Consider the following 18,928-nt stretch of genomic DNA (forward strand, 5'->3'; position numbering starts at 1 on the left):
GGAAGGAAACCGTGCAGATCCCTAGGGAAGCCCGTGACCATTTGCGGGTTGGAATGAATTGAAGTTGCTACATTTTCACTGAGATTCAAGGAAATGAAATACTTCTGTGGCTTGTATATCATAATAATATAATAATGAATACTCATGCAACCTCATTGGTGAAGTTCTATACTTGTTCTATAAATGTCCATTTACTATTACACAACCTCACTAATAAAACCCTATGTTTATCTGTCAGTCAGTCACCCTACAGTCCGTCCGACAGAAATGAAAAACAATCTCATTGGTAATGTTCTAAAGAACCCTAACTGCCCGTCAACGGGTTTGAAATTGCCAACTCATTGGTAAATTTAAATGAGAACCTAATTATCCGTCCAGCAGAAATTAAACAGAACCTCAGTGGTTGAGCGTTGTGAGAACTAAGTCCAACTGCCATCTACGGGTTTGAACGTACAATCACTTTGTACACGTAGAAACTTCCTGCAAATTGGTCAACAGGATGTCCGCTACACACTGATAACAAATGTTTACTTTTTCTCTGATATCTTGATGTTACAATTGCTTCCACAAGAAAGTAACGACAGGTAACGTTGTCAGGGAAAGGTGTGAGTGGACATAGGGCGTGGGAGATCCATCTATATACAGGGAGGTTACACGAATAACAATTACCAGATCAAAGTTTATCCGAAGGCAAAACTAATATCCCTTTGCCGTGTGTTTATCTCATGCCTGGATGATCATATGACTCATATTAATACCTGATTGTTCTCTCTACAGTATTCAAAACCATTTCCCTTGCATGGCCAATGAAAGTGAAGTACATTTACTGCTAAATGGCAGCTTAGTCCATTCTTCATAACCAACTTGTCCACATATTTAACACTGTACCATAAATAACCGCATTGCCCATGCTGTTTGTACCATACATAACCGCCTTGCCCGTATTTCCTGTATCATACATACCCTTCTTTCCAATACTTCCCGTACCATACATAACCGCCATGCCCATACATCCTGTGCCATACACTGCCGCCTTGCCCATACTTCCTGTATCATACATAACCGTCTTTCCCATACTTCCCGAACCATACTTAACCACCTTGCCCATACTTCCAGTACCATGCATTGCTGCTTTTCCCATACGTCCTGTACCATACATAGCCGCATTGTCCACGCTCTTTGTACCACATATAGCCGCCTTGCCCATAGATTCTGTAGCATATATAGCCGTCTTGCCCATACTTCTTGTATCATACATAGCCTCCTTGTACATACTTTTAGCACCATACACAGCCGTCTTGCCCACACTTCTGGTACCATATATAACCGTCTTACCCATACTTTCTGTACCATATATAGCCGTCTTGCCCATACTTGTCATACACAGCCACCTTGCCCATTCTTCCTGTACCATACATAGCCGCCTTGCCTGTACTTCCTGTACCATACATTACCACCTTGCCCATATTTCCTGTATCATACACAGCCACCTTGCCCATACTTCCTGTATCATACACAGCCGCCTTGCCCATACTTCCTGTATCATACACAGCCACCTTGCCCATACTTCCTGTACCATACATAACCACCTTGCCCATACTTTCAGTGCCATACATAACCATCTTGCCCATACTTCCAGAATCATACATAACCGACAGTACTTACAGTACTATACATTGTCGCCTTGTTCACATTTTCAGCGCCACACATATCTGCATGCATGACTTGTCCATACTTCCAGTATCATACACAGTCACCTTCCTCTACCATACATAACCATCTTGCTCATACGTCCAGTATCATACACAGTCACCTTCCTCTATCATACATAACCATCTTGCTCATACGTCCTGTACCATACACAGTCACCTTCCTCTATCATACATAACCATCTTGCTCATACGTCCTGTACCATACACAGTCACCTTCCTCTATCATACATAACCATCTTGCTCATACGTCCTGTACCATACACAGTCACCTTCCTCTATCATACATAACCATCTTGCTCATACGTCCTGTACCATACACAGTCACCTTCCTCTATCATACATAACCATCTTGCTCATACGTCCTGTATCATACATAACCATCTTGCCCATACTTCCTCCAACATACATTACCACCTTGCCTATACTTTGTGTACCATACATAACCATCTTGCCCATACTTCCTGTATCATATCCGCCTTGCCCATACTTTCAGTACCATACATAGCCGCCTTGCCTGTACTTCATGTACTATACATAAACACCTTGCCCATACTTCCTGTACCATACATAGCCTCCGTGTCCATACTTCCTGTACCATACATAGCCTCCGTGTCCATACTTCCTGTACCATACATAGCCTCCGTGTCCATACTTCCTGTACCATACATAGCCTCCGTGTCCATACTTCCTGTACCATACATAGCCTCCGTGTCCATACTTCCTGTGCCATACATTGCCTCCGTGTCCATACTTCCTGTACCATACATAGCCTCCGTGTCCATACTTCCTGTACCATACATAGCCTCCGTGTCCATACTTCCTGTGCCATACATAACCATCTTGCCCATACTTTCAGTGCCATACATAACCATCTTGCCCATACTTCCAGAATCATACATAACCGACAGTACTTACAGTACTATACATATCCGCCTTTCCCATACTATCTGTACTATACACAACCATCTTGCCAATACTTCCAGTGGTATACATAGCCGCGTTGTCCATACTTCCAGTACCATACATAACCATCTTGCCCACACTTCCTGTACCATACATAGCCGCCTTACCCATACATTTTGTACCAGACGTAACCGTCTTACCCATACTCCCTGTACCATATATAACCATCTTGGCCATACTTCCAGTGGCATGCATGACTGCTCTTCGAGCACTTTCAGTACCATACAAACTGCCTTGTCCAAACTTCCGGTACCATATATAGCCACCTTGACCCTACTTCCAGTATCACACACATAACCGCCTCGCCCATACTTCCTGCACCATACGTAACCGCCTTACCCATGCTTCCAGTACAATACAAAGCAGCCTCACTCATACTTCCTGTACCATGCACAGACGCCTTGCTTAAAGTAATCATACACAGCCGGTTTGCCCATTCTTCCTGTACCATATATAACCACCTTGCCCATACTTTCAGTGCCATACACAGTCACCTTGCCCATCCTTCCTGTACCATATATAACCACCTTGCCCATACTTTCAGTGCCATACACAGTCACCTTACCCATTCTTCCTGTACCATACATAACCACCTCGCTCAAGCTTCCAGTACCATACATTACCGCCTTGTTCATACATACAGTATCATACATAACCACCCGTCCATACTCCCTGTACCATACAAAACCGTTTTATTCATACTTCCAGTACTATACCTAGTATCATACACAGTCACATTGCCCATACATCCAGTACTATACACAGTCACCTTGCCCATACTTCCTGTATCATACACAGTCACATTGCCCATACATCCAGTACTATACACATCCACCTTGCCCATACTTCCTGTATCATACACAGTCACATTGCCCATACATCCAGTACTATACACAGTCACCTTGCCCATACTTAGTGTATCATGCACAGTCACATTGCCCATACATCCAGTACTATACACATCCACCTTGCCCATACTTAGTGTATCATGCACAGTCACATTGCCCATACATCCAGTACTATACACAGCCACCTTGCCCATACTTCCAGTACCATACACAGTCACATTGCCCATACATCCAGTACTATACACATCCACCTTGCCCATACTTCCTGTATCATACACAGTCACATTGCCCATACATCCAGTACTATACACAGCCACCTTGCCCATACTTCCTGTATCATACATAACCATCTTGCCCATACTTCCTGTATCATACACAGTCACATTGCCCATACATCCAGTACTATACACAGCCATCTTGCCCATACTTCCAGTACCATACACAGTCACATTGCCCATACATCCAGTACTATACACAGCCATCTTGCCCATACTTCCTGTATCATACATAACCATCTTGCCCATACTTCCTGTATCATACATAATCGTCTTGACAATACTGTCCATTAATAGTTGATGTTAAGATAATCGGGAATAACCTAGTAATATTTACAAGATACGGTAAATAAAGGAATCGGGCGTTTGAACATCGATGACAGCCCTTATCTGTAGTAGGCTTACGTGCTTTCTGCTAATGACTAGATGACGAAGTTCGTTTAAAACAGAATACACTAGCAGTGTTATCTCTGATGCTATACGTCCGTTTAGCTACAAGAATAAATATGGTTATTACCTGTGGACTGGGTGGCTGAATCCTTATTGATTGACTGTTGACTGTCTGCTTTCTGTGTGTGGGTGTGTGTGTGTGTGGGGGGGGGGGGGTAGGGTGGGGGGGGGGGGGGTTACAGCCGTTTTAACACTGTGCCTTTCATACATCCTGTTTCATTATTGGCTATGACCCAAGATATATGCTTACAACACGCGAACTGGTTAAAGCTATAGACTATACACAGAGATACTGAAGCTATGAACTGAATTAAAATGCATGGACTGATTTACTGATTGCTTAACTGACTGGTTGATTGGTTGAATACATTAGTGAACCTATGACTGGTTGCATGATTGGTCCACTGTTTTCTTTATAAAGCGGTTTGTGAATAGTTGGATATGAGGACTTGCATAAGCCTACATAGCCCTTCATTGTACATACGTACGTACGTGTATGTATGTACGTACGTACCCACCTACCTACCTACCTACCTACATACATACATACATACATACATACATAGCTGACCAGATGTCGCAGTATAAGGGTTCGCGTGAGATATGCACTTTTACCCAAAGCTTCGTGTCAGCTGTTGTATATGTCAGGCAATACTGGTAATGACGCCAGTCCAACTTTTAAATAATCTTAAATAATCCTCATGATAAAAGCTATACACCTATAAACACTTAAATTTCCCTTTGATAGTTGTGTTTCTTGATTCTTAGCTACCCACCTGAGTAAGGAAATACGGTGGACGAACGAAAGGCCCGCCGGAAAAAAAAAACCGCCGGACAAAAGCCCCACAGGACAAAAGACTCGCGGACAAAAGCCCCTCCGGGCAAATGCCTCGCCGAACAAAAGCTTTTCGATCAGTATTAAGTGTATATGGTGAATGACATACGCTGATTTCGGATTTCCGAATATAGTATATAATATATAAATTATATTTTACAGAATATAATTATGATATAATGGTTCTGATTTAACGTTAATATCACTGATTTCGTTTCATCTATTGCTTCTTTTACCGCTAAATATCAGAATGCCCAAGGGTACATGGAGGATGTTGTCGTATTTCATGTAACATACATCTTTGCTGGCCTTTGTCAACACATGTATAGGCAATATGAGAGTAGGATTATCAAACATTCTGTTCAACCTGATATATTTGCTTATCCACGGAAATGAAAACAAAAGCTTAATGATAACTATGATTTAATATACATTTATGTAGTAATTCCAATGATTAATGCCTTTTCTGCTCTGCACCATTTTGTCATAACAAACATTCATATCCAAAATGAAAAGCATTTGAAGTTAATTTTGAAGAGGCGTTTCATTTGGGAATCAACTGACAGCACCTGTCTGAAACACGATATGGGCCTACGTGTCTGCGAGTCGGTTGGCATTTTCTAATAACAGTCGGAAAACATTTATGCTCCGTTCGTTATGACAATAGCAATTTGAAGAGCCATGGTGGAAATAGTACAGGTACATGTAATTGCATGTTCAAACATCTATCTGCAGCTGCTCTGTACAAGCATCCGTATATGTTTGCTGTACTGTTGTTACAAGGACAAGCACGTGTATGTGTCACGGGGGACTACTCTTGCAGCATTTGTTCATAGTTCTGTTGTAAGAAAGCTTGCTCGGGCGTTCTCCCCTTTTCGTCCTGTTCGTTCTTGCTTAAAGCCGGGGACACACTAGACGGATTTTTTTCGCTCATACAGAGTATGAGTAAGTGAAATATGGTGTGCATATCTACATGTACATGTGATGTGCGGAGAAACTGCTTGTAGACCCCTTACCAATACATTATTTTGAGCAAGGACCACAAGTAAGAATATGTTTTACCGTACCAATGTTCTTAGTGAACATTTCATCACTTCAAATGAATGTACCAAAACCACAGGAGTCGACATAGATGTAAGACTTTTCTTTGTTGAGCATACACGATTTGTAACAGATGTTTTATATACATAACACATGTATTAGAATATATAAATATATTGTGGTTGTTAGTTGGATATACATACAGATTATTATTATTATTAGAGACTGTATGATCCGCGACGATGCATCAGTTGGAGTAGTCTGAAGTATGTCTGTCGTATCAGCCGAGCACGACGAGTTCATTTCAGAGGATACATATACGAACTGCATGGAAATACAGAAGATGCCTCTGTCACGTGGGTAATCTGTCTGAGGTGTATCTAGGATATATAAATTTTAATGTCAGGAGTAGTAAGTTTGTCTAAGTCCTGAACAGATTTATTAAGTATTAAATTCCCTGCCAATGGCTGATATAGGAAGGATGGAAGATCTGGTCAGCTACCTTTGCTAGGCCAGCCAGAATTACAGACCTGTCAGTGATGGAGGATAGAAGATCTGGTCAGCTACTTTTGCTAAGCCAGCCAGACTTACAGACCTGTCAGTGATGGAGGATAGAAGATCTGGTCAGCCACCTTTGCTAGGCCAGCTAGACTTACAGGCCTGTCAGTGATGGAGGATAGAAGATCTGGTCAGCTACTTTTGCTAGGCCAGCCAGACTTACAAACCTGTCAGTGGTGGAGGATAGAAGATCTGGTCAGATACTTTTGCTAGGCCAGCCAGACTTACAGGCCTGTCAGTGATGGAGGATAGAAGATCTGGTCAGCTACTTTTGCTAGGCCAGCCAGACTTACAAACCTGTCAGTGGTGGAGGATAGAAGATCTGGTCAGCTACGTTTGCTACTCCAGCCAGGCTTACAGACCTGTCAGTGATGGAGGATAGAAGATCTGGTCAGCCACCTTTGCTAGGCCAGCTAGACTTACAGGCCTGTCAGTGATGGAGGATAGAAGATCTGGTCAGCTACCTTTGCTAGGCCAGCTAGACTTACAGGCCTGTCAGTGATGGAGGATAGAAGATCTGGTCAGCTACCTTTGCTAGGCCAGCTAGACTTACAGGCCTGTCAGTGATGGAGGATAGAAGATCTGGTCAGCTACCTTTGCTAGGCCAGCTAGACTTACAGGCCTGTTAGTGATGGAGGATAGAAGATCTGGTCAGCTACCTTTGCTAGGCCAGCCAGACTTACAGGCCTGTTAGTGATGGAGGATAGAAGATCTGGTCAGCTACCTTTGCTACTCCAGCCAGGCTTACAGACCTGTCAGTGATGGAGGATAGAAGATCTGGTCAGCTACCTTTGCTAGGCCAGCCAGACTTACAGGCCTGTCAGTGATGGAGGATAGAAGATCTGGTCAGCTACCTTTGCTAGGCCAGCTAGACTTACAGGCCTGTTAGTGATGGAGGATAGAAGATCTGGTCAGCTACCTTTGCTAGGCCAGCTAGACTTACAGGCCTGTCAGTGATGGAGGATAGAAGACCTGGTCAGCCACCTTTGCTACTCCAGCCAGACTTACAGACCTGTCAGTGATGGAGGATAGAAGATCTGGTCAGCTACCTTTGCTAGGCCAGCCAGACTTACAGGCCTGTCAGTGATGGAGGATAGAAGATCTGGTCAGCTACCTTTGCTAGGCCAGCTAGACTTACAGGCCTGTTAGTGATGGAGGATAGAAGATCTGGTCAGCTACCTTTGCTAGGCCAGCCAGACTTACAGACCTGTCAGTGATGGAGGATAGAAGATCTGGTCAGATACCTTTGCTAGGCCAGCCAGACTTACAGGCCTGTCACTGATGGAGGGTAGAAGATCTGGTCAGCTACCTTTGCTACTCCAGCCAAACTTACAGGCCTGTCAGTGATCCCATATAAATCTGACCATCTGGGCTCCATATACAAATACCCATCTGGGACCCATATACAAATACCGATATCTGAATGCCCATGTGGGCCCCATATGATAATACACAATTATGCCTAATAATGCTCCCCAGCTTATATGCAAGGTTTCCTAAAGGGTCCCATATTCAGCATGTATTAGCAGTGAGCAGTTTATGGGCTCCATATATGTCCCGTATGGGACCGATATGGTATTCCCATATACTGCCCAGATGGGGCCCACATGCAGATATTCATGGGCTCATCTGGGCAGGCCGACACCCGTTGTCATGTGGAAATCATATGGGCTCTATGCCGAAATGCTATCTGGGGCAACTCAAATATTCCAGAGCATGGAGTTTTTAACAATTAATCAATCAATACATTTATTTACCAATAAATTTAACAATACAATTTAAATATTATTTACCTGGCCATTACTTAACTTTTAGAATTGTATTCCAATTACCCAAAACTTTCAAAACTCTTATTTAAAAAACTGTTTTATTTAAATTAACAAATTTATACAATTACTTTATTTCTGTACCGAGCATGGATGGGGGAAGAATATGTTAGACTTTTAATACTACTGTTCTTTTTTTATTATTATTAGGCCTATTTATTTTACAAATGTTCATCTGTTTAAAGTGATTTTATCGTTTCTCTCCAAACAGTGTTTTGTCATACCTGTATGTAACATTTATTTATATTTCTCTCTATAACTGTCATCAGTTTATTGTTTTATTCTGACTTGAACAACATTTATTCATTTCTACAATGGTGAAGATTCAATCCTGTGAGAGGGGCCTCCGTGGCTCAGTCGGTTAGCGCGCTAGCGCAGCGTAATGACCCAGGAGTCTCTCGCCAATGCGGTCGCTGTGAGTTCAAGTCCAGCTCATGCTGGTGTCCTCTCCGGCCGTAAGTGGGAAGGTCTGCCAGCAACCTGCGGATGGTCGTGGGTTTCCCCCGGGCTGTGCCCGGTTTCCACCCACCATAATGCTGGCCGCTGTCGTATAAGTGAAATATTCTTGAGTACGGCGTAAAACACCAATCAAAAAAAAAAAAAAAATCAATCCTGTGAGAGGGAATGTGTACATTTCCCCGCTCTCACTGTTTGTGAGGCCTTGATGACATTAAGCGGCCAAAAGGCGACGCTCGTGTGGACGCATGCGCAGTCTAATATTCGTCGACGATCACGTGTATGCAGGTTCTCTTTCACTAATCAAAGTGACCGTACGTGACTCCGTGGTATATACGTGAAAATTCTTGTTTATGGTGTTATACAGCAATCATGCAATCCACCAGGATAATAAATTTATGTTCTTGATGGCCTTTATATCCGCCGTATAAAGTAGCTTACTATATGCAAGGCCACCATAGCTGCCACAATACTTATACCCGCCAATGTTGAGACCAGTTGATTTTTTTAATTTCTACATTTTAAAGAAAATGGAATATGTATGTATTTAACGCTTTGTGTTTTCGTATTTGAGAATATTTGAAAAGTGTCATAAAACGTCTGCAAAGAATCGACCCAAAGGCCTATAGACAGGAATGAAATTCATACTTGAGGTCGCGGAATATATGAAGGTATGTCATTTCACGTCCGCCCGCTTGTAACTTAATTCATTTCGATTAACTAGTAAAAAAAATTTCATCATTGACATGTGTAAGCCTATTGCTATCGCTACTCTCCAGAATTTTCTAGAAAGTTCACATGAGGCCAATCAGAAATTTTCTGAGTAATGAACTTACACAGTTTCTAAGCTTCTCGCTCGCTTATTTATGCGTGTGTTTTATTGGTGATTTGAATTCAGTTCACTACAAGTTAAGCTGGACCTCGAATTAAGACACACAAATCTCAGAACGAACAAACTGTCAATGTGGCAAGGGGTTCCCTTCCAAATTTGTCCCAGTTTTCAAAACGAGGCGCTGACGTCATCTGGTTTATAAATAGCCGCTACCGATTTCCCCATTAGTCACTTACACTTAGCAAGTCAGCAGAAGAAGATGGAGTTTCCCGATCTTGGAAAACACTGCTCAGAGTCGAGATGTAAACAGCTAGGTAATTGACTTTGTATACGTATTATAAGTCTGATTACAATCGATTTAGCTGTAAGAAACATGTAGATTAACTTCTGTTTTATCTGGAAGTATTTCCCCAGAGATTCTGGCGTAACAAAAGCTTACAACAACAACAACAACTCTGACATTGCATGACTTAGCTTTTATGCTGTTTACATCCTATATGAAATTAGTTTCCTATTCGATTTATCATTATAAAAAACCTGAAATGATATTTTCCTGTTGATATTCTTTTAGACCTTGGGTTACATTTTTCTTTGAGACACATTTTTCCAATACCGAAAGCTATACAAGGCAATATTGGTTAACATTGTTAGTCATATATACATGTACATATGTCACTTGGACACATTTTTATTTTACAGATTTCCTTCCCATGAAATGTAATGCCTGTGCCAAAATATTTTGGTGAGTATATAAACATGTCGATGTATATAAACAATCAAATGTCTAGTTCTTGAGACTGAGTAATATATAAACACTTGTATGTTTACACATCAGTGGAAATATTTCTGGATGATTTCAATGCCAGAACTCAGTTATATTTTAAAACAACAGGTATCAGGAGGACATGCGACATTTCAAAATGGATTCAACAGAGGCGCTCCGTTCCGTTTGAGCAGTTAATGTGATCACTAGGCCTATAAATAATTAGTTTCATTAGTGAGGTAGTAAATTAAGACTAGATGGTATTAAAAATTCCATCTCAAAATGACATAGAAATGAGCTGATGAGGTTTAATTGTCATTAGTGGGAAAGAGGTGGGAGTTTAAAATCCGCACCTTGCCTTTTGGACAGGCAGGTCTGAACTTTATGTTACGATGAATGTCAGAATTTTTAAAACAGAACATCGAATTCATCGAGATGGACTATTGCCATACACGACTCCTGATTTGCTTATAGAGGTGGGTAAAAGCTATTCAATATGCAGCCAGTTTCATTTCGGTAGTATTCCATTTAATGTTTCAAGATGTGTTTTATTTATATTTTATATTATATTTTTATTTATTATTCCTGTTTTTTCATAACATGTGTATGTGGTGTAGATGTCAAATTATTTATGGATTGTTGATAATGAAAATGCTGTGATGTTTCTTGCCCTTGTTAATTTTATATGATCATCTATTATCAGTGGAGACCATATACAGTACAACTCACACAACTGCACAGAATCCTACAAAAAGGTCAGTATCCTTCTCCGCGGTGAGATCAGGATTGACTTATGTTACATTCCTAAAGTTGTTGTAGAAATTTGATGAAATCGATTAAAATTAAATACTGATTATTTATGGTTGATATTTGCCTAGTCATCCCATCTTAAAACCCTATAGATTTTGCCAGTAGAGTACATAGATTCGCCTGCATGTGCATTTAATTCAAGGTGGAAATTTCCAATATAGATATAGTTGATAACTATATTTCTTGTCACGTGCTTACATTTATCACCTGCTTTCTTGTTGGTACATGTTTGTTAAGTGTTTAATGTTGAATCAGCACAGTTTGTAGTTGTTGCTTTTCATCCAAAGAAAATGCTCTTTTGGCAAATGATCAATGAATGACTATTCAAATGTAAGTGGATCAAAAAACAGGAGGTATACATTTTTACATGCATATAATCATGGATACTCCTGTAACTTTTCTTTAAAGCTATATGCTGTTGACATATTGTAGGATAACCAGGTGCCTGTGTGTCCGTTATGTAACACCCCTATACCTGTGAAGGCTGGTGAACTGCCGGATGTGAGGGTGGGGCAGCATATTGACAGTGACTGTCAATCTGACCCTGCCAAGGAACGTAGAAAGGTAAGATTTGACTAAGTGTGAGTATAGCAACATGTATCTTTCATGTCACTGTGAATGAAAATGACTTCTGCTGGTTACATCTATTATATGTTCATATTATAAGCAGCAATCTCGTCATACTTTATTGGATCACCTGTTTGATTTTCCATTAAAACAGCTTCATGGCGCAGTTGCCAGACAGCCAATCAAATGGCTGAAATGCCTGGGAAAGGGAAAATCTGTATACAAAATATTATTGGATGGTTTACATAGTGTGATCTATTTAAAGCTCAAGTGAAATGACTGACTCGGTGTGAGAGCTGGACAAGAGAAATGTGAAGTAGATCAATAAAGAAATTTCAGTATTTAAATAGTGAACTGACTCTAAGGTTTTTGTAAAGCTGGTAAGTTGAATACAGTGGTCAGGCAATGTGTAGTCGCAATTTGCTTTAGAAGTTTCAAGTAGGCTTGTAATGGAGAATCAAGCTTCATTTATTGCTGAGAGATGGAGTGAAGTGTGATCAGATAGGCTGCGGATATTATGAGCCTACAGCTATTAGTCCAGTTCGTTTAGTCCAGCAGATACACATGTTAAACAGGAAAGATCTAATATTTTCTCATTACCACCTTGAGTCATGCAATATGGTAGATTCTGCTTGATAGATTCTGTGAAGGTATAGAGATTTAGAATTAAATACAATATGATCTAATAACTCTGATTCCCAAGCGTGCTATTTTTCTCAATAATTGTGTATTATTGTGAAACATTGTGTTTCAGATTTATACAAACAAGTGCTCGCACAAAGGATGTAAACAAAAAGAGGTAACTAGGAATACTAGAAATACATATATATAATTTTTTGTGTACTTTTGACACTTTTTTTATGAATAATACTTGAGTACATGTTTTATTAAGCTGGAATAAAATGAATGCAAATATGAATGAACACTTGTGTGGTACTGGACCTGCATTTCTCAGGATTGCTAATTCCTTGACCAATCCTCACTGTTTGGTGTCCAGGAAACCACTATAATTGAGGCAGATTCAGTGTCCTACATCTGGTTGTGAAAGTACATTTATCAATATTCACATGTACATGTATGGTCATATTTGATTTACATATTATGAATGTTGAAATTCTATTTTGTTTTTTCCTTTTTTCCTTAATATGGACACATCTGCTTTTATTGCTTTAATATTACTTCCATGTATATTTTTCAGTTAGTTCCAGTGCATTGTGATAAATGCCGGAAGAATTTCTGTTTAAAACATCGTCATGAGTTAGATCACAATTGTCAAGGTTTTGAGGACTCTGGAAGAGGCATGACATCTGCAGGGTGCGTATGTGGCTGTCTACTAATGTTACCTTTATAGATAAATCCACTTGTTAAAGATCTCTTTTTTGAGAAAAAAATTAATGCAAATTGGAACTAGCTGCGATATCTAGCAAAATGCTGACTGTAAATGGTTTTGTGTCACCTATCAACTGCTCCCTTGTTAAGGCCAAGACAGCAACTTCTGTAGAGTTGTGGTGTCTAAAAAATAAAAACATTGTGATATAATACAAATAGATGTACAAGTCTTTAAACATGTTTTTTTTTATCTTTTGCAGAGCTGCAGCCTTGTTCCGCTCCCTGACTAACAAAAACAAGCCCAGTGGAAGTGGAGGTGGTAGTGGAAGCAGTACCAGTGCCAAACGGTCTGACACCAGACCTCAGTCTTCTCTCTTGTCATCAATTGGTGGAGATCTCAATAGGTGAGTGCCAGACTCTCTGTCCTAGCGGCCACACAGCCCACATCCTATCGAGGCCTATGGCTTGCACTTAGGATGTACTTAAGACTCATATGGGTGAAAACTGACTTAACTCCCTTTGCCTTGTGTCTCCTGCAGATCCCGTCAGCAGAGACAAGCCAGTTCCCGGCCAGCCTCTCACACAGCTCAGACTCTGCAGAACGGAATGGTAGGTACACATCTGAGATCTTCTCAGAGTAAATGGTGTTGATACCCAATATCTTCTAATTTTTGGGACACCTGGTCTTCTCATTTTAGTCAATATATATGTAATTGTAGCAGAGATATTTTTCTTGTTGAAAAAAGCATTGGTATTTCCATAAAGATCGTGTGTATATGTATAACATATTATGTATGATATATTGAATTCTCACAGAATAATGCTTTGTGATGCTATATTTGGTAGTGACCAATCAAAACTGTAAATTATACAATTTTGTGAGCCTGCCACTAGTTGCTTACCATTTTGTTATTTTCAGTCTGAAGACGAGGCCATGGCGAGAGCTCTACAGTTGTCCATGGCTGATTCCTCACGACCAGCTCAACCCTCTCAGCCCAGCAGACCGTATGTACACTCCCGGGCTCATGTACTGCATATGTACTTTAGCAGTTGAGAATAAGAAATAAAATGTGTCAAAATACAAATTACCAAGATGATTTAGGTTACTTTGATTTTCTTTACACATAAAATTTATCACTATTGCACAAGGGAAATATTTTTGAGTATGATGTCAAAGACCAGTGAAACAAAAGTATATACAGTAAACTCTCTGCAAACTGACCGAACTCGGGACCGAACAAAAATGTAAGTTTAGACCAGATGTTGGTGTAATAAAGATGAGCAAGTAGTTTACAACAACATGTGTATTGTACATACACATATGTTTAATTAAACTTGGTGCACAGTAATGCATAGCAACAAACTATATAAAGAAGTTGGTTTACTGAAGGCAATTAACATTACTGTCAAATTGAGCAGAAAACAGACCACGGAATGTTGTCGGTATTGAGAAGATGTCGGCTAACTAAGGTGTCGGTGTTGAGTCCACTGTGATTGGTTACTTGTGCATTCTGAATTGTACACGTACTTAGGATGAGGTTTATTGACTTGGATTTTGTGAAGCAGAGTTGAGTGTGTAGATCTCTTAATTGGAGAGAATTTAGTACTCATTGCTAACGGATCATATATCTTTGTGTTGACAGATTATCTCTCCAGGAGCAGGAAGATTTACAGTTAGCTCAGGCTCTGGCTGCCAGCGAGCAGGAGGCCAGGAATGTGAGGGCGAGGAGGGTGAGTAACATCTCCAGTAGTCGTCGTTTCTTTCACATTTGTCCACAGAAAATTTTACTTTTACTTTCATTTACACAGTTTTACCCTTATAGACAAATTAACTTCAACTCACTGGAGAACATCTGTTTTCTTTATTAAAAGTGGTAATGCTATCATATTCGTACCAATCTACCTGTGAGCACCTGTTCTTATGTCATTTTTTTTCTTCTCAATTTATTCCCTTTACGATAGGCTATAAAAGGTTCTGCATGAAGATAGAAAAGCGGTGCACTCCATGTCAGAGGTGTTCTAACAGACCCCTTCACTATTTCTGTTGTAGCAACAAGCTCAACAGGACAAATCCTCCTGCCACGTGTCCTAGGAGAGTTTTCACCTACACTCCTATATTTACAATCACAAGAGCTTTGTTATTCTTAACTTCTTACACACCTTGTTATTAAACGATTTATGATGTTTATCCTGTTATTTAATTGTGAACAGTTATGTGTATTTTAATGATAAAATTTACTGTGTGTATATGGTGGAAGTGGCAATGTTATCCTCATCAGTATTGCTGGTTGGAGTTATTGAATGTTTTCAGGGGTTTTTGCATTGCTCTGAAACAAGAATTTTAAGTCTGACATGAAGAATATTAATTAAATATGTTATGTATGTGTACATTCCTAAGATCCACAGAGGGCCTTAGTTGCCGTGGGGTAACCCCCCCATGGGGGCGCCAGTGCAGTGACTCAGGAGCCTCTCACCAATGCGGTTGCTGTGAGTTCAAGTTCAGCTCATGCTGCCTTCCTCCCCGAACATATGTGGGCATGTCTGCAAGCAACCTGCAGAGGGGTGTGGGTTTCCCGCAAGCTCTGCCCGTTTTCCTCCCACCATAATTATGTCCGTCGCCATATAAGTGAAAAACTCTTGAGTGCGACGTAAAACTCCAATCGAATAAATAAATAAATATGATCTACAGTTGTAACCCAGTTTTATTTGGGTGTTGCTACCTAAATAAGTATGATTATGTTTGTCGGGGATAGTCCTCATGTGATTTGTCAACACCCTCGTTTTTGGAGGAATAAACAGAATGCTAGAACAGATGTTATGCAAGAATTTTTTTCTCGTGAGCATACTTTGTGATCAGTTCACTTCACAGTAATATTGCGCCCAACTTGTCAGATCAACAACTCTTGGAACACTGATGTGCCTTTTAATTATTTACATGGACGTCTATCTGTCCAGGTCTACTTGCCGCACAACTGTGTCATTTATCAGGGAACACATTGTCATGAACATAGAAAGGGCAGCGCACACAAGTTTTACAGCTGGCTGTAAAGGATCTGAAGTGACAGACAGCAGAGTTTAGTGGAGGCTATATTATTTGTTATTTCTGACACTTCTTAACTTTTTTGTTATACTGTTGTCACGGTGTTGGTGTTTGTCATATACAAACCGAATTTGTCATGTACATGTACAGTATGTCCTTTGTCAGGCTTTCACAAACAGTCCTTGGGTTTTACTCGCATCTAACCACTCTTGGTACCATAAAGCATAGGCAGATAAAGAAAATTATATTGGTGGCTACTGTGCATATTGTCAGCTGTCCAGCCATTATGGTCAGTATATACAAGGTACATCTTTGCTGTAGAATTTCTCAAGTAGTTTCACAGCAAAATTACACACACTAGGTAGATATTGTTTGAACAATCTCCAGGTGAATGTATACATTTAGTGTTATACATATACTTCATCCCCCAAAGTTTCTTGTCAAAATTACTTGCTAAGCTGTCTGCGTAATCATGTGTGTGTGTGCAGCAGTCTTGTGCGAGTCTTTCCTGTATGGGCTCAGTGTGACAGAGGACTTTACAAGTACTCCGACTAGGCATGTGAGGATTTGTGATTTGTCAGATAAATCAACAGGAAAACCGTCCTTCCCATTCCGAATCTGGTCCTGCTCCCATTTAAAATGCGGAGACTGTGAGGAGCATGAATTAGCACTGTGTAGGCCTACATATTTGTGACATTCTGGCCGAGCCTATGAGCTTTCAGAAAATTACTTGGCTGAAATAGTGTAATGTATGCTTGTAACCTTTTAATATGGAATTTATAGGTCATTTCTATTTTATCTGGAAATGCTGCTAAGGGAAATGAAACCTAGGTGATCTATAATCAGATTTTGCTTGTGGGTTAGGGAGCAAGATGTTCTTATGTGCTAGTAATGTCAGTGTGAGTTCAAGCTTCATTTCTTCACATGAACTACAACAGATTCTTGGATGTGCTTAAGTAATATCATCATCATGTGCTATGTTCATTTTATTTCGTTCTACTTACATGCGTTTATATTTTTGACCCCACTACAAGGGTCTCGTGTAGAACCAGTAATGAGGTGGTTTGGATATACATGTCATAAAGTGTTCAGTCTTTGTGAGCAATTTTTAATGCGGCAAATTGATGGTACGTATAGTCTACATGAGATCTGTTTCCTAAGTTCACTGCTTTTTGATCGGCTCTAAAACTGCCAAGCTGATGAATCAGTACAACAATGGAGCAAGTTAAGCAGTTGCTACTGTACAGATGACAGATGTGACCAAATGAAGAATTTGTGATGTTTTATTCTTTTTACATGTGATGATGTCAACAATACATATATTACTATATTATTTATGCTATTCTGTAGAATAAATGATGCCAGAAACATTTTTGTCATTGTTTTATTTATTATGTGATTATAATAAAATATACGGAGATTAAGAGGTTAATAATAAACATGCTGGTCATATATGCCTCCACACTGGGTGGGGCCATGGCAGAGTAATAGAGATGTTTTGAGGTTCAATTCCGGCCGTGGACCTAATTTGGGAATTCCCTCATTCTCCCAGTTCACAAAGCCTTGGGGACAGTAAGCAGCCTAAGATACTTGTGTGACCATATTTGGTTTAAGTTTTTGTGTGTTGCTAGTTGAAAAATTCTTCAAGAACTTCACAAAGACTGATGGTTCACAGCCAGGCTCTCTGCTTTCCTCCACCCAAAAAAGTGACCAGCATCGTAGAAGTTAAAAATTCCTCATTATGGCATTGAACAAGCCAATACTCTAGTCCATTTGATTTTAGGTCCTAGATTTCCAACATTGGCATAATGTTTTTAAGAGTGAACAGAAAGGGTCCTATTTGTAGCTTTCATGTTACAATGTACAATATTCTGCCAATAACCCTGAGGAGTAGATCACTGGTCTATAAGGCTTGCCTGCCCTGGCGAAGAGGAGCCTGATGAGTACTTAGCCTGCAATGGTTTGATATAAGGTACCCCAATTCTTCAACCTTTTCAACTACCTCTGAAACATTCCAAAAGAACGGTGTAGAGGAATAATTTGCACAGTTTTATGAAGCTTGCATCTTTAGTGACACAAACTTACCATTTCCTGTGTCATTTCCACAAATTTATGCATAAATTCCAACGAAAAAAGTGCTTCAGCAGTTGGAAAGGTGGAAGATTTACAGTAGATAACGAATGAATTTTAAACACCTGTGATCAGGTCTTAAAGCACAAGGAACACCATTGTATTCAACTATTAAACAATATGTTTTTATTCATGGAAAAAATCACCTCTTTGATCTAAGACAAACAAGGGGAGAAATCTCCACTCCATAAAATAATACCCACAAATACATATAAGATTGTACTAAGCACTCTGAGGGGTTAGACAAATTCAACATTAAACACTGGTTGTAGTTTGTTCACTTCTACATGTAGCTGAGTGCAGTAAAATTGTCGACCACATGAAATACTCCACCAGAGACTGTCCTGGGTGAAAATCCAGGGACAACTGTGGCGACAGCAAATGTTCATATCACATACAGGGCCTGTTAACAACTGAATGTCAAATTTCAATTACTACTTGTGGTTATCTATAAAGGTGAGAAGAAAAACCAATGACTGACATTATTGACAGT

General features: G+C 40.0%; 1 protein-coding gene across 2 annotated transcripts; it reads left to right on the top strand.

Moving 5' to 3' along the window:
• The first annotated feature begins 10,046 nt into the window (after positions 1-10,046).
• Positions 10,047-17,665, top strand: LOC135472827 (AN1-type zinc finger protein 2A-like). Of its 2 annotated transcripts, none has more exons than XM_064752520.1 (11): positions 10,047-10,110; positions 10,496-10,538; positions 11,263-11,314; positions 11,802-11,933; positions 12,691-12,735; positions 13,135-13,250; positions 13,526-13,669; positions 13,805-13,874; positions 14,185-14,270; positions 14,909-14,996; positions 15,228-17,665. In XM_064752520.1, exons 1-11 carry the CDS (start codon positions 10,056-10,058, stop codon positions 15,246-15,248), a joined length of 852 nt encoding a protein of 283 aa, XP_064608590.1. In that variant the 5' UTR covers positions 10,047-10,055; the 3' UTR covers positions 15,249-17,665. The 2 variants fall into 2 exon arrangements, with proteins under 2 accessions (XP_064608590.1, XP_064608589.1); XM_064752519.1 differs by having other exon boundaries at positions 15,316-17,665.
• Positions 17,666-18,928: the final 1,263 nt, after the last annotated feature.

This window comes from Liolophura sinensis, chromosome 8 (genome assembly GCF_032854445.1).
Source record: "Liolophura sinensis isolate JHLJ2023 chromosome 8, CUHK_Ljap_v2, whole genome shotgun sequence".
NCBI classification, from domain to species: Eukaryota; Metazoa; Mollusca; class Polyplacophora; order Chitonida; family Chitonidae; genus Liolophura; species Liolophura sinensis.

Coding starts and splice junctions, on each gene's coding strand:
- LOC135472827 (XM_064752519.1), top strand. CDS start 10,056: ATGGAGTTTCCCGATCTTGGAAAACACTGCTCAGAGTCGAGATGTAAA. Junction 12,736..13,134: donor AAGGATGTAAACAAAAAGAG/GTAACTAGGAAT, acceptor TATATTTTTCAG/TTAGTTCCAGTGCATTGTGA. Junction 14,997..15,315: donor GGAATGTGAGGGCGAGGAGG/GTGAGTAACATC, acceptor TTTCTGTTGTAG/CAACAAGCTCAACAGGACAA.